Source organism: Mus pahari, chromosome 7 (genome assembly GCF_900095145.1).
Source record: "Mus pahari chromosome 7, PAHARI_EIJ_v1.1, whole genome shotgun sequence".
In the NCBI taxonomy this organism is placed as follows: Eukaryota; Metazoa; Chordata; class Mammalia; order Rodentia; family Muridae; genus Mus; species Mus pahari.
Window position 1 is genome coordinate 28,904,262 of NC_034596.1, and position 16,050 is coordinate 28,920,311.

At 41.0% G+C, this 16,050-nt stretch overlaps 1 protein-coding gene across 6 annotated transcripts in view; it reads right to left on the reverse strand.

Moving 5' to 3' along the window:
• Sntg2 (syntrophin gamma 2) overlaps positions 1-16,050 on the reverse strand; it is a 201,540-nt gene that overhangs the window by 118,349 nt on the left and 67,141 nt on the right. For 4 of the 6 annotated variants that reach the window (XM_029540554.1, XM_029540553.1, XM_021202073.1 and 1 more), the window contains exons 3-4: positions 12,364-12,420; positions 12,209-12,266 (exon numbers count right to left, since the gene is read on the reverse strand). In XM_029540554.1, the coding sequence (XP_029396414.1) occupies positions 12,209-12,266; positions 12,364-12,420 (115 nt within the window). The remainder of the gene's footprint in view (positions 1-12,208; positions 12,267-12,363; positions 12,421-16,050) is intronic. The other 2 variants (XM_021202074.1, XM_029540556.1) reach the window with 1 other exon arrangement.

A 16,050-nucleotide genomic window follows, 5' to 3' on the forward strand; every position in this document is an offset into this window, starting at 1 on the left:
AGGAAAAAAATTAACATTAAAAAAATGAATCTGACTTCACATCTACCTTACCAGGCAAGCAGGTTCCTTATAATGTACTTCAGACAAGTCCATCCAGACATTGAGACAAGACAGTGTCACATGGCTCCAGGCATTCAGAGAGAAGATGCTGTTTTCCCCAGTGGGGCTGAACACTCACATTTTAAATGTCAAGAGCAATTTCTTTACAGAATCAAATCAAAAGGAGAGTGATACACACTTAAGGGAAAGTCTTTCATTTGAAAAGCGAGGTGACAGAGATGGAGCTGCCTCCAACCCAGATGTAGGTGGTGACCATGGTAGATGCTCCAGGGCATGTGGACAGTGGAGTCACAAACATATCCATGAAGCTAAACATTATTGTTATTGAATTAAATAATATTTAGTGCTTTAATGGAGATATGAGAATCAGAGAAGTACAAGTGCTCAGGCCTAATATTAATATTATATATTCAGCAATACAAATGAAAAATATCAAATGGGAAAAAATACCTAATGACAAGAATGTACATGGACTGGATGGCAGGCACTGATGATGATGAAGGTTGTGGAGAAGATTAGTATATTTCTATCTACCTACCTATTATCTGTCTTTCTGTCATTCGTGCCATTTATCATATATTGTCTATATTTCAATTTACTATCATTTAGCATTTATCTCTCATCAGTTGACTGATGTCTGTCTGTCTGTCTGTCTGTCTATCTATCTATCCATGCATGCATGCATGCATGCATCCACTCATCCAGAACTTATCTATCCATTCTTACCCACTCATCAATCTATCCACCTAAATTACAGAAATGGTTTTCCTGGGTACATGTGTAAACATCTTCAGGAATGACACACTGTGGTCTATGTTCAGCCTGACACTAAACCACAGTCCAAATTACAAGTCACCCTTTGTAAGATCTCATTGACAGTTAAAGGCTTTTGCCCACATTTCACCTGAATAGCCCATAAAAGAAGACAAATTGATCCTAATTCTTTTTTTCCAGTTTGTCTGAGTGCAGTTCTCTGTGTTCTGACTAACTGCTCCATTTGTCTTCTGAATACAGGAATCAAACCAGTGCAGGGTCCACACCTATTCAGGTTTTTAAGAAACCATAGTTGGGACAGCCTTTAAAGGTGAATAGCATGCAGTCCCCTAAGCCCCATTGTCTAGCTCTGGGCTTGCTCTTTGGTCCAGAAGAGCCTTGAGGAACCCCAAGAGTGTCCTGCTTCACTGTGGAAACCTTCAGAGGCCCCCAAAACTAACCAGCTTGGAACCCTGCCCATATGCCCATCCTAGTTGGATCTGCCTGCCATCACAGTTGGTCCACCTGGGGCAGCCTCCAGAGGTGAATGAGTGGATATTAACTCAAAAGAAATTAGTAGCCCTCTTCTATACAAACAATAAGCAGGCTGAGAATGAAGTTAGGGAGACAATAGCCACAAATAATACAAAATATCTTGGTGTAACTCTAACCAAGCAAGTGAAAGACCTGTATGACAAGAACTTCAAGTCTTTGGAGAAAAAAATTGAGGAAGATGTCAGAAGATAGAAAGATCTCCTATGTTCATGGATTGGTAGGATTAATATTGTAAAAATGGCCATCTTACCAAAGCAATCTACAGATTCAATGCAGTCCCCATCAAAATTCTAACAAAATTCTTTATAGATCCTGAAAGAATAATTCTCAACTTCATATGGAAAAGCAAAACAACAACAAGTAAAAAAAAGACAAACAAGACAGCTAAAACAATCCTGAACAATAAAAGAACTGAAGATATTATCACTCCTAACCTAAATCTGTACTACAGACCAATAGCAATAAAACTGTGTGGTACTGGTATAGAAACAGACAGGTTGATCAATGAAATTGAATTGAAGACCCAGAAATGAACCTTCACACCTATGGATACTTGATTTTTTTTGATAAAGAATAAAGAAAGCATCTTCAACAAATGGTGCTGGTCTAACTGGATGTCTGCATTTAGATGAATACACAAAACCTAAGTCCAAATGGATCAAAGAACTCAATGTAAAAACAGATACATTAAATCTTATAGAACAGAAAGGGAAGAATATCCTTGGACTCATCAGTATAGGAGAATAGAACACCAATGGCTCAGGCACTAAGATCAAGAATTAATAAATGGAACCTCATGAAACTGAAAAGCTTCTGTAAGTCAAAGGACACCATCATTAGGACAAAATGACAGCCTACTGATTGGGAAAAGATCTTTGTTGACATCTGACAGTAAGCCAAAATCCAAAATATATAAAGAACTATAGAAGTTAGACAGCAACAATCCAAATAACCCAATTTAAAAATAGGGTACAGAGCTAAACAGAGAATTCTCAAAAGAGAAATCTCTAATGGCCAAGAAGCACCTAAAGAAGTGTTCAAAATCTTTAGTCATCAGGGAAATGTAAATCAAAACCACTTGAAGATTCACCTTACATCCATCAGAATGACTAAAATTCAAAGGACAGCACATGCTAACAAAGGTTGAGGGAGGAAGTGTTAGTGGGGAGTGTGACACCCAGAGTGGAGCTTCCCCTTTTCAAAAGAGAAGGGGAAGGTAGAATGTGGGGAAAAGTAAAGGCTGATATTGAGTTGTAAAGTGAATAAATAAATTAAAAAATAAAATTAATTCACCAAAAATTAATGTTCTAACTTTAAGAAAGAAACAATAGAATATATGTGCATATTAAATTAAGTTTACTAAATTGCTCTTTACTTGTGGTGAGAGACTAGGTAAGCCATAATTTCTACTTGTTTCCTGACCTGTAAAATGAGCAAAAGCTTCTATATCATTTCTCAGCTTTTCAGGAAGTTCTTTTCATACATTGAAGTTATAATCGCCATTTCTAACTTCAAAAACTTTTTTTTTTTTAAACCACTAATTCTTCGTGATCTCTGTGTAGTTTGTCCTGGATTCTAAAATTTTGCAAAATCAGAAGTATCATCATTAAGTTTTATTTAGTCACCAAGGAAAACATCACTCTATCTTTGAAAGATCAGGTGAGTGACAGCAAGCTATCATGGAGACAGTAACAGAGGCATTCATGAGCTAAGTGACAGATGACCTTCCATTAAGACATACAGCTAGAGGTACCCTGTGCCTCTGTGACCTCACCCTACATGTACATGTTATACCTGTATTACAATGCAACATGAGATGATCTGTGTAGTAGATGGGAAGTGTGTTTGCATGCTAGATGAGATATGGATGATGAGGGGAAGGTAGATCCCCTGAGAGAATGCCAGATAGTGGCTCAGTGGCTGTAGATAGGAGCTAGGTTAGTATCAGTGACACAAAGAGGGGCTCAAAAGCCAGGTGGTTCCACTTATATAGCAACTGAGAGTCATTGTCCATTTATGGGCAGTGGGGGTGGGGTGGGGGTGGGAACAGGTCACATAGCAGAATTATGTCCAAAGGAGGTAATAGGAATTTATATTCTTAATTTTAGCATCTCATTCTAACGAGACAATCCTGTTCTAATAAAATGTATGCAAGACCTTTTTAAAATGTGTGAAACTTGCTGTTCTAACTTTAAGAAAGAAACAATAAACTGGAGGAGTAGGACATTTTGTGGCTTTTTCTCAGTATGACCAAAGTTTACAGGTAGCCATCATGATGACCATGCAACCTGGAGTCTTGAACAGACAAGTTTTGTCACATGTACTCCAGGTGCCTCTCTGGATGGAAAAGAAGGTGTCCCAAGTTGAATTCCCAAGTGGCTCAGCCTGTTCTCAGGAGAAGCTGGTGGGGTTTCCTCTTATGATATGACCACTTTGCAGAATGACAGTCATGCACTCAGTTCTCAGTGGTTGATTCTTGCTCCTCTGTGGCCACTCTGGTGTTAGGAGGAACGAGACATTGTTATTCCTTTGGGTTTCAACACATTCTGCCCCTAGCTTTAGATCTTGTCAGCCATTTATTGCTGCCTGCCTATAGCAACCTTTTGCACAGAATTCCTGAAGAGAGGCAAGACAGCATGGGCAGGACAGAGGGATGCTACCTGTCAGTGATAGGCTGATAAAAAAAGCAATGTCTTCATCAATGAGAGTAAGGCTTTCAGAGAATCCAGTAAGTGAAAGAACAGAGGAACTTCTGCAAGCCTGTGTAGCCACCACAGAGCCAACCCATAGTTTCCCAGATAGGTATGAAAGACAGCTGTGATGGCTGTTACTAAACAAGAAATTTGGACTCTTCCACTAAACCCTCTTTTACAATGAGGCCATTAAAGGAAAATAGGGTATTAGGTTTCTCAAGACCCATTTGAGTCCTTAGTGTGTCTTCCCAAGGACATGAAAGTTCTGCCTGGTCCTGTAGAGGTCACTTGGGCATGTGACAGAGCCCAGCACACCTCACATGAGAATCAAAGGTCATCAAATATACTACACACTACAATTGAAGACATATACAAACTTCCATCTTGTTAAATTTATATATTTTTAAAATTATTTATTTATGTATTTTAAGTGTATGGGTGCCCTGTCTTTATGTATGCCTGCATGGCAGAAGAGGGCATCAAGTCGAATGGTTGTAAACCACCATGTGATTGCTGGGAATTGAACTCAGGACCTCTGGAAGAGCCAGTGCTCTTCACCACTGAGCTAAGTCCTAGCTCCTAAATTTATATTTTTATGATTATATGATTGAGGCTATTTAACATAATATGTATTTGAAATGAACATATATATATACATATATATGCATGCATATATAAAGATAAAACTTATATATATGTGTGTGTGTATGCATGTAATACTATACCCAATATAGCAACTATTAGATAAATAGGTGAGAATAAGTAGATAAAGGGGCAGATAGAGGAAAATAAACAGAAAGATGGACTGAGAGACTAACAATGAATTCACAGATGATCTAATGACAGATGAATAGATTTTCATCTGTGATTTAGTACAGCCTTCCTCACTATGCCATGTGCTTCCTGGCTAAGCATCTTGTGCTGTCCAACTCTGTGTCCTGAGAGCCAGCAAGATACTAGACACTCATGATGAAATTGCACAAGGAAAGGAAGGTGGTCAGAGAGAACTCACAAAGTCACTGCAGGCTGCTGTGACTGCACTGTCCTATCTACTGACCTTCGCTGTTTCTGTTGGCTGTCTTTCTTCATACCGTTAACAATATAGCAAACTCCCATGTCAACTTAGACATTCCTACACGGGGTAAGTGCTATCTTCCTTCCTATATGGAAGGAAGTAAAATTATGACAGGCATAGTGGCTTCTGAGAACCTCTATTTGTAGGGGTTTATCATACAAAAGACCAAGGAGACCTTTAGGGTGCTATTTCTAACATTTTCATTCTAGTTAGTAACAACCTTTAACAGACAGTGCTGACACATCTTTACTTACCACTATATATTTTTAAAATTAAAATGAGCTACAATGCATAGCGCAGTAGCCTGGAAAGACAATCAAAGGTCATGTTCCATCTCAGTGTGTCACTAGCTCTTTTGCTTGCATCCTACTTGATTATGTATCCTCAACTCCCAGACCTGTCTGTCATGTTGCTTCCAATAGTCTTCAGTTAAGGACAAAGACTCCTTGTCTAGTACCAAGCCATATTCCGAGGAAGGTGGGCTTGGGACCTGCTCCTCAGTTCTCTTCTTCTCTTCTAACTCACAAAACTATAGAATAAAACCACACTATGTGGCGAGTCTTCTATGTCCCATGTTAAATGAGAACAAAATAGACCAGAGAGGAGGATAGCTTGAAAGATTGGAAACAAAGTAGGTTAGCTATCAAAATGGGAAGAACTGTCCCTGAACACAGCAAAGAGAAGATGGCTCAGTGGTGCATATGGGGCCGTGATGTCTAAGGGGCAGGGTGGTCAGGTATCCTAGAGAGTCTAGTTGAAGAAGGGAGGTCCTGGGTGGTAAAACTTGAAAGAGTGTATATAAGTCAAGCAAGCCCCTGTGTTTTCCATGTTCTCCACACTAAGAAGATAGTGTCTTTGTCTCCTGAAAGGAAAATATACCCTGAAGCTAAGGGTAAAGTAAAAGCTCTCATAGTAAGTCATGGCAAGTGAGTTCCCTCAACTTCCCAGGGGGTGAATTTGTGGTCCAACTCTAATCAGAGAGGCAGAAAGGAGAGAATGTGATGTGGTTTCTTTCTTAGGAGAGGGAAGTGGAGTTGCTTGGTGATAACACACATTTTCCTTTTAAACCTGGAATAAAGATTTACCATCCTTCAACCCAGACACCCTACTGTGTGCATGAGACAAAAGCCTGAAGGAGTTCCCCTGGGCTAAAGGCAGGCAGATACATAGCAACATCATTATACACAGTGCATGTCCTCCTTGGTTGTAAAAACAAATGTTCTTTCTTCAAGTCACTGAAGACTGAACATATTTTACCACCACACTCTTCCCTTTTGGATAAACTATGTGCTTCCACAAAGCATACACCCAGAACCACAGGCATGGAGGACAAAATCAAGTGTCTGAGTTCAAGCTATACTAACCAGGTTATTTTACCATTTCTCTTTTTCCAAATGCTCATGATAAGGAAAAACTCAAACCTTAAGGGAATGTGTGCACATGAAGAAGCACTTTTCACTTCTTAAAAAGGAAGTTTAAATAAAAAAATGTTTGAGGTAAGTATCTATCTTATTACTTTTCTATTGAAATAATAAGAGACCAAGGTAACTTGTAGAAGGAATATTTAATCTGGGAATCACAGTTCCAGAGTGACAGAGCCTAAGACCATCATGGTGAGTAATGTGACAGCAGGCAGGCATGGTGCTGAAGCAGGAGCTGAGAGTTTACATCTGATCAATAGTCACAAAGCAGAGAGAGATAAGTGGGACTGGCATGGGATTTTGAAGCCTCAAAGTTGGTTCTCAACAAGGCCACACTTCCTATTCCTCCTTAAATAGTTCTACTAACTGTGGACCAAGCATTTAAATATATGACCACACATGGGCCATTCTGATTCAAACCACCAGTTATCTAGTTAATTAATTTGAGATAGTAAAATTCTGTATTCAGTTAGATAACTAATAATCAGAATAATCCATATGTGAATAATTCTGGACTTAAACCTAAGGTTATCTGAAATGCTGTTTTAAACCTCTTCTCTATCAATACTACAAGATATGAATAAGTTAAATATCACTCAATTTTACAAAACAGTAAAAGGCTGCAATACAAAGGATGTCCAGGAGTAAATGAAAAAGAAGCAGAGATATTAACTGCTATACCCACAGCAGTGTTGTGAGGGGGTTGTTCCAACTGCACAGAGTTGTGAAAGGCTGCACAGGACAGTAAAGCCAGAAACCAGGGATGGGCATGGAGGCAAGGGCTTGTTCCAGTTGCTGATGTGTATCCCGGGAAACTCTTCCAGCTATCTAAGCTTCAGTGTCCCCATCTAAAATATGGGGGTGATCCCAGCAGGACCTCATGGGGCCTTTAGAAGCCACTCCATGAAGTATGGAACACGGAAGTGCCTGCTTGAATTTTATAGTTTTTATTTGAACTAGACCCACATATAGCTATTGTGTTTTCCTCTTCTTCTATAATGTATTCTATAAAAGCAGGTTAGTCTTCCCACTACTCCCAATACCAACGCCAATGTTTATCATAGTGTGAATGCTAAGAGAAAAAGGAAGAGAGGGGAGGAAGAGGGAGAAAGAAAGAGATGAATGGAGTAAGGACTATAACTATGCTAGTCATGGATGTTTTGCCTGTGTGATGGAGTTTTTTAATTACCAAATGAATCAGTTACAGACATGTACAAATTTGATTTGACATAGGTGAGGAATCAAAGGAACCAAATTTTGTGATGAAGTTTTAATGCTCTTAAATTATTTTCAAGATCCCTTTAATAAAATATGTGATGATAAATCTTTCCCTCATGATGTCAAAATCACACCATATATTACTTGGGATCTGGAGAAAGAGATACTCAGAGTAGCATCTGCTCTGTGGACAGTCTCAGGGTCATCTGGTCCCCTAGCCATAAGATGTCCAGACCTGTAAGTCTCTGGGCCTCTGAGATCATAGTGGGGCCAGGGTTGTCCTCATCTGAACTCTAGGGTAGGTTCTAAGTGTGTGGTCTCAATTCTATGACCTTATGACATTCCCGTATCATCAGGATCTACAATTGGGCTATACTCAGTAACTCGCCTCTAGGATTCATGTTCCACGCAGAGGAGATGAGAAAGATTGTCTCCTAAAGGACGGGAGAGCCAGAGCTGAGTCCACAGCGTTCTCTCCTTCTCAACTCCTGCGTTCTCTTTCAGCCACACCCTCAGCATCATCTCGATCCATATGTGTCCTTAAGGGGTTGCCTTGGTTCCATCAATTCAAGTTAAATCCTTCTTTATCTGATTCCCCATCTCCACTGTTGTCCTGTGGACCTAAGCATTATGCTCCTCTGGACAGCTCATGCAACTGACATGGAACACTGAGTTCCTGCCCTTTCCTTCCCCTGACTCCACAGGGCCAGTTAAGTCACTTTATCAAAGTAATTGTCACTCACCTGTTTTAGAGTCAGCACAGGGTGCTCACTCTCTGTCTCCCTGCTACCACGGTTCACTCTCAGCAGTCTAACACTGCATCTACAAAGGGCACCTGGACTCTGATCATTTGCTCTCAAGCACAGCAGAGCACTTCGCATCACCGCCTGGGTATCCTTAGTCTGCATGTGATGTTCCTACTGCTGTGCCTGCCTGTACTCTCCATACATAAAGTGCAAAACAAACCTCACCATTTCCCCTTTCAAGAGATTTCATGTGGCACCTCTTAATCATTAAAACAAAACCATTACTTATACAGTAAATTAATTTTTAAAAAAATCTTGCTTTCTTACTCTCTCACGCTGTGTGGTTCCTGTTCTCTGAATGTACATGGTGGGTGAATTCATTGCCAGTGCTTCCAGCTGTGTACAAGTCCTGCAGCAGACAACTTCAGCCTCTGCACTCATGCCCCAGAGAGCTATTTGTTGAACAACATTGGACAAATTCTTGGAAATATAAGAGTACTCCTGATTTTGTATTCTTCTTTGATCCAGCAAGTTATTTCAACCTTGTTCCCAAGAGCAAGGCAGAAGAAACAGCCCGAGAGGCATCTGCAGTTAGAGAGTGAGAACTGGAGAATGCCCTTATTCCATAGGCCTTCCTTCTAGGGATGCTGAAACACCTATTCAAGTCAGGATGGGCATCTTGCAGCATGCCGGGATCTAGGCAGGTTCTCTTGGAATAAGCAGGTATTCCCAGTCTCTATGTCTCATTCTGCTTTCTAGTTTTCGTACCCAATCCCCAGCCTGTCTGAAGAAGCCATACTTCATTGAATGATAGTGTATACTTTGCATGTCCACATCTGTGTGAGAATCATAGGCTCTGTCTCTCCTGTCTGGGAATAGCTAAGCATCTGATGCCTTCGTATGTTAGTGATTAGTGTACCTACTGCTGTGAGGCCAATCCTCCAGGGCTCCTGCAGCATTGGGCATTAAGTACCATATTCTCCACCATCTTTTTCATGTGGAGGGCATTACCCTCTGTCAGCTTCACATAGAGATCCAGGGTGAGCCAGCCCTCCTTTGCCTATGACCTTGAGTCTGTGTCATACATTAAGACATGAACGAGTGAGAATAAACCCTAACCCTAACTGCAACCATAACACTCATCTTTCCTTTAGACATATTATACAGAATACTACAGGATATCAGAAATAGAAGATAAAGAAAATGAAGACACGAGGGAAGGTGTCTTTGAGACAGTCCATCAAAGCACTGAGAAGATCCTGTAGGAAAGAGCCCAGGGCAGGATAACATGGTCAACTGATTCTCAGATTTGGATGTTTGAAACAATGATGGCTGTCAGATGGAAAGAGGCATGTGAGGTGGCACCACTTTCATGTCAAGCCTGGCTAGACTGGCAGAGTTAAGTGAGAGGCCTCCAGAGAGCTGAAGAAAAGGGTTCTCTCACTAAGAGCACTGTGCCAGTGTGCCACACTCTAGATAACTAGGTCCTGTGCCCTCTGACCACACACACCCAATCATGGTAACCAAGCAATAGGAATTCAGAAAAGCTCTTGTAGGCCTCTCTTTTCAAAACCACAGCTTCAATTCCACTTTTCAGTTGTCTTAGGCAGCCTCCTGCACCAAGATTTTCTTTCTCGATCGAGCATAAAATTCTCCACGGACTTTTATCTGTTGCTTAGTCTAATTCCTTTTTGAAGCATTTCCTATCCACAAGTAAAAGAATGCACCATTGAAAAAGAACTGATAATGTTTACAAAGATTACCTATAGAGAGAGAAATGCACACGAGCAATCTTCCTTCAATTATTAATCAGCCAAGCAGATGGTTGACAGGGGCGCAGAAGTAATTAAACAGCTAACACACAAGAGAATTGATTTATTCCTCGCTTATAGAATTTTACTTTCAATGCGCCAGAGCCTACACTTCTGCAAAGCGTGTCAGCTCCACAATTACATTTGATAAACAACACAGATTCTGCAGTCCAATTTAACCACAGCATTTGTTTCTAAATGCTTTTAAAATCTCAAAAAGAATGATTATTTGATTCTGAGAACTGTATAACTCTTTCATTTTCCTGCTTGCCAAGGTTAGAACTAAGCTCGTATTTTTGGATCAAATGAAATTTCTTGGTGCCACCAAAGGGGCGGGGGAAATACATGCATACTAATATGTGCGCTTCCATTTTTTTTCTATCCTGACCCACAGGTGGTATCTTCCATCCTCCTGCCTCTGGGGAACACAGGAAGCTGCATTCTTAGGCGTACTGGCTCTCAGTCCTAATTAGATATACTGTCTGCTGTAAGCAGGGCTTATCACCTTGCTCAGAAACAGGCAAAGTGTATCCCTGAATTGGCTCCTAAATGTCCTAGGGTGAAGACAAATTTTCATGTAGATTCTAGTTTTATAATGAACTATTTGAACGCTCATCTCCTTCTCAAAAAATGTATTTAAAGGTGTCAGGGGGCTCCATAGTGCCTCTGAAATGTCACCTCTGGTTTGAACTGCCTCTGCAACAATTCCATGCTGTCTGTGGTCTCTGTCAGCAGTTTGAATGACCATGACACAGACGTCCTGAAACCTCTGCCATTAAAGCACTCCACCTACATTTTTCTGTGCAGTCCAGACCAAAGCTAATTGTATCGGATCAAGTTGGGTTCTTGGTCTAGTACAGTAAGGTGAAATGAATGAGGATGTTTTAGAAGACACTTCAAGTTTATTGTCCTCTCCATGCCCTATGCCTATGACAGGAACAGAGTCGGGGCATGGGAGACCATGGTGGCTGGCCACTCCTAGCTTTGGTCTCAGTTTGAGATATGGGAGCTCACAAAATGGAGCACCTGTCCAGGCGTCCTTTCCAAGTCGAGACCTAGGGAGGGAGGCATGTCAACCCCCAGATGACCAGTCTGCAGGGGATCTCCATATTAGCTCCAGCACACCAGCCCCTAGGGACAGAGCTCCCCAGGCAGAGGGCCGTTTCGGGGTGACAAAGCTGGAGGAAGGGCAGAGGAGATTGTTATGCGAAGCCAAGGGCAGCATGTCCAGTAACAAGGCCATTGTGTGACAGCAAAAAATACCCTGGTTTGCTGAGAATTATGTGTCCCTTAAGGAAGCCCCATTCTCACCTTTTCCTGTGTGATGCTGTCCTCTAACCATTAGCTCATCGTTACTAATCAAGGCTGGTACCCCTGTGATGGGCTGATGTGATACTTAATGCCATGATGCCCATGTACCTTGGTTCCAAGCAGTAGATTGTCACTTCCCTTCTGGGTTACTCTTGAGCATGTCTGGGGCTCTACAGTGGGTATGTTATCTTCATGCCTATTGGCTCTTAACCGGAGATGCTTATGGACACTATCGGCTTTCAACCAACATTAAAGTATCCTTAGCTTTAAACCGACTGTAAGAAACTCATTCCCCAGACCTGTAGTAGTCGTAAGTGCTCTCTGTAGAACTGAGCATACCACATAGTAGATAGTCTCTAATGGGCTTGCGGGGTCGGCATAAATAGAAAGAGTAGCCAGCATGGATCAGATGACTAAACACATCTTCTGAAAAGACCCACAGCTATATTAATGAAGTGTAGTTTATAGACTGTAGCCAAATACATGTGTGCTAATTCCTAACACCTAAAAAGCCATTTTCTTATACTGGTTACAATTTCATGCCTATCACTGGAACCAGTCTTACCTGCTTGGTCTTTGAATATTTTAGATATGACGACAGGGACTCCGTGCTCTGCTCCTCCCTAGAAGACAGAGACATGAGAAGAATATAGTTATCAGGTCTGCCACTGAGGGCTTTGGGAATTGAGGGGCAGAGGTGGCAAGAAAACAAACTCATACCTTGATACTTAGGCCCAGGCCACCCACAGGTTGTCTGCGAAGTGTAACAGTTCTGTGCTTTAAAAAATTTTAGGAAAAAAATAAGTTTAGGTCACAATGCAGCATCAGAGAATGAGCAAAAAGAATGCACATATAACTTCCCAATTAAAATGTAAGCAAGTCTTAATATGAACTTCCAGTCTGGCATTCTCCAACCTCTGCAGTAGCAGTACCGTGGCCAACCTTCAACCAGTGGGTCTGCTTATGAGAAAACAAAGTTCCTGGGGAAATCAGGTCCTGTTGAAGCCATCACTGGAACTCTACACAAAATGACTACAGAGCGGGTTGGCTTGCTGCCTTACCCTCATTATTGCTGTGACAACATGTGGACAATACCCATGTCCATTCTCCAAGTGGGGAAGCTGACTCCCTTGTGAAATTGTTCTCCTAACACCAGCTCCAGAGGGGAGCTCCCTGGCACAGACCTCTGCAATTTAGTCCAACTGAGGCCATCAGTATGCATTCCAGAAAAACCATTTTTTTTTTCATGTCCCCAAATACAGGTGGCTGATAACATTTAAATCAATATGGTAATACTAGCTAAAAATATAATACACTTATAATCAGCAATACTCAAAATCTTATCTCTTACCTATGAAATTCTGGCCATTCAGTTTGCCATGGTCTAAACTATGTTGGAAAGGACAGGGGAGATGTCTGGGGTACAATAACAAGCAGAGAAAATATTTCTTTTCCCGTAGTATTTTATAGGAACCATAAGCATTGTACTTTAGCTGAAAAGAAATAACATTTAGACGAAAGGGCTCCAAAGATGTTTAAAAGCAAGGACAGAGGCTGAAGGACAGGGAAGGACACCTGGGGACCCTGCTTTGTCCTGGGATTTTGGGTACCACAATAACACAGCAAGCTGGCAGGAAAAGCTTCTGTGGCTTTTGGCAGGTGTGAATCTACAGCATCCCATATCAGCCTGTACATATAGTCTTAGGAAGGATTATGTCTGTTATAAGATGGCTAAGTTCTAGCTGGATGTGGTGGCACATGTCTGTGCTCCTAAGAGACCTTCCCAGACAGCAGGATACTGAAGCTTGAAGCCATTACTCCCCACCCAGTTGATGCCTTAAATACATGGTAAACTCGAAATATAGAAACCAAAAAAAAAAAAAAAATCAGACTAAATACACGTCACAGGATCTATGAGGGAAAGCCCTGCATAACAGCAGAACCGGCAGTACTATATTTTGTGCAAAGATCGAATGTCTAAGCAATGAACTCTTACAGCACACGGGGAAAGGACTACATTTTAGAGACCTTAGTGTAAGAATGGTCATTTTCATTTTCCTAATCGAGCCTACATTCAAGTGCACCTGGCTCTCATCCCAGAAACCTTGTCAGTAGTTATCTGAGAAGCCAAGAGTGTTGTCAGCCACACTGCAGCAAGAGAGAGCAGCCACAGTGTTAAGTCACATTCATCACAGCATTAATTGCAACAGTCAGGATCGCAGAACAAGCTGAGTGTCTACGGATGAATGAATGGACCACAGCGGAATACCAGCTAACCTTGAGCAGGAGGGGAAGCTACTCACTCCTCTGTGACAACATACATGAACATCTGAGTATTATTCATATGTTGAGACAGTTCAGGCACGGAAGAAAAATATGCCATGATCTCATGTGTATGTCAGGAACCTGGGTGATAAGGTGCAGATGTAGCAATATTGGTCCGAGGCACAAAGTGTGAACTAAAAGACAGGTGACGTATAGACAGGTGTGGTGGCACATGTCTGAAATTCTAGCACCCAGACGATACAGGCAGGAGGATTAGGAGTTTGTGTCCATCCGTTGGTTACATGGGGGAGTTTGAGGCCAGCCTGAGCCACAGGGAGACTCTGTCTCAATAAAATACAAACCAAAAGGGCTAAGTTCTGGAGTTCTGACTACAAAATGTGTGGATGACAGTTAACAATATTGTATTGTACACTTGAGGTTTGCCCGAAGAGCAGATCTTATACTCCAATACCAGTAAGACCTCTACACACATGCAGGGGCATGCATGCATGCATGCATGCATGCATACGTATGCATACACACACAATGTAAATACACATAATAATATATATTAGCTTAGTTAAAGCAACCATTTCACAAAATATATGTGAGTCAAATCAGCACAATGTACATCTAAATATATGTGATTTCATTTGTAATTCATAATGTAATTTATATCTTAATAAATCTGATAACACAAAACTTGTTGCAATAATGGAACATCCCCTATTAGGAAAAAAAATTCTTAGTTAGGGAAGGAAAGTGTTTATTTTAGCTTGCAGTTCCAACATCTTCCAGGGAAGTCAGGGTTTGAACTCAAGCCAGGACTCACAGACCTGAAAACAAGTTTGAAACCATAACAAAACTTAGCTTGGAAGTTAAGAAGTGAGGGTCATAGAAGGTAAGAAATAATATTGTAGGAAAGCATCTTCTAGCACTGCAAAGCCACGTTTGTGCTTACTGAAAAGATGTATAAAGTACACGAATTATCTATGTCGTAGAAGACAGCTCTGTCTCAACACACTAATAGTCAGCAGGAAGTGCCAAGCCCTGAGTGCCAGTTGATTGCTAGGAGAGGGCTGGGCTGAAACCTAAGTGCAATCTCTTCTAAAGGTCATTTCACACTACATCGTGGGAGGGAGGGGCATGAAACACAGTGTGAGAATTCACTGAAATGCCCCCACGGGATACATCCACTTCCCAGGAGGAAAGTATTGCCACATTTCTTCATCCCTTCTGGGCCTGTTCCTCTGAGGAGGGAGTGAGGGCCTGTGTGTTCACAGAGAGGAGTGCACATTTGTAGTGGAATATCCAGACTGCACACTGCCAGTGGTCAGTCACATGACACATGACCCTCATTCAACTCCTTATGCAGCTCTGGGTACTATGGCCTTGACTCTGACCAAGGTTCTTTCAGTCATTAAGGAAGGGAACTTTTCTTTAAAATAAATAAATAAATAAATCAGCTATTTTTATTTGAATATTTTAAATAGATTCCCTTCACAAGTTTATAGGGCAAGTTGACGAACTTATTAGCTATATAGAAGATTTGAACAACATGTTTAATAAACTTGAAAATAATAAATGTATTGTTACACACAAATATGCAACTTTATAGCTCACAGAAAATATACCTTTTTTGGGTTAGATGTAGAATGTTCACAGAAATGCTCATAAATTATGGCACAAAGGCAGCCTCAATAAATTCTGACGGATTAACAACATATAAAGGTTTTTGACCCAAAATACAATGAAGCTACAGAAGCTGGAAACAAGGATTTGGGATGGTCTTTTCACAAAGAAATGATGAAGATGAAGGGTAGCTTAAGTATCCCAAGTTGGTCAGTACACAGTGTTGAAAGAAGCATCACACAGTACCCATGAGGCTGTACAGTTATTTCTTGTCAAGCCTCCTCCCCCTCAACCAAAGACTCATGTCTGGAGAATGAAAACAACCAGCTGGAACGGTATACAAAACACTTAAGAGAAGGGAGTCATAATTCTACAGGAAGATGCAAAGAAATTGCAAATTACAGCAAAGAAAATTAAGAAGCAAAGCTGAATATAGGTATATGTCTTTGGAAAAGGTTAATGAGGTAGATTAACTACTGGTGAGACCAAACAAAACGATGTAAGAAAACC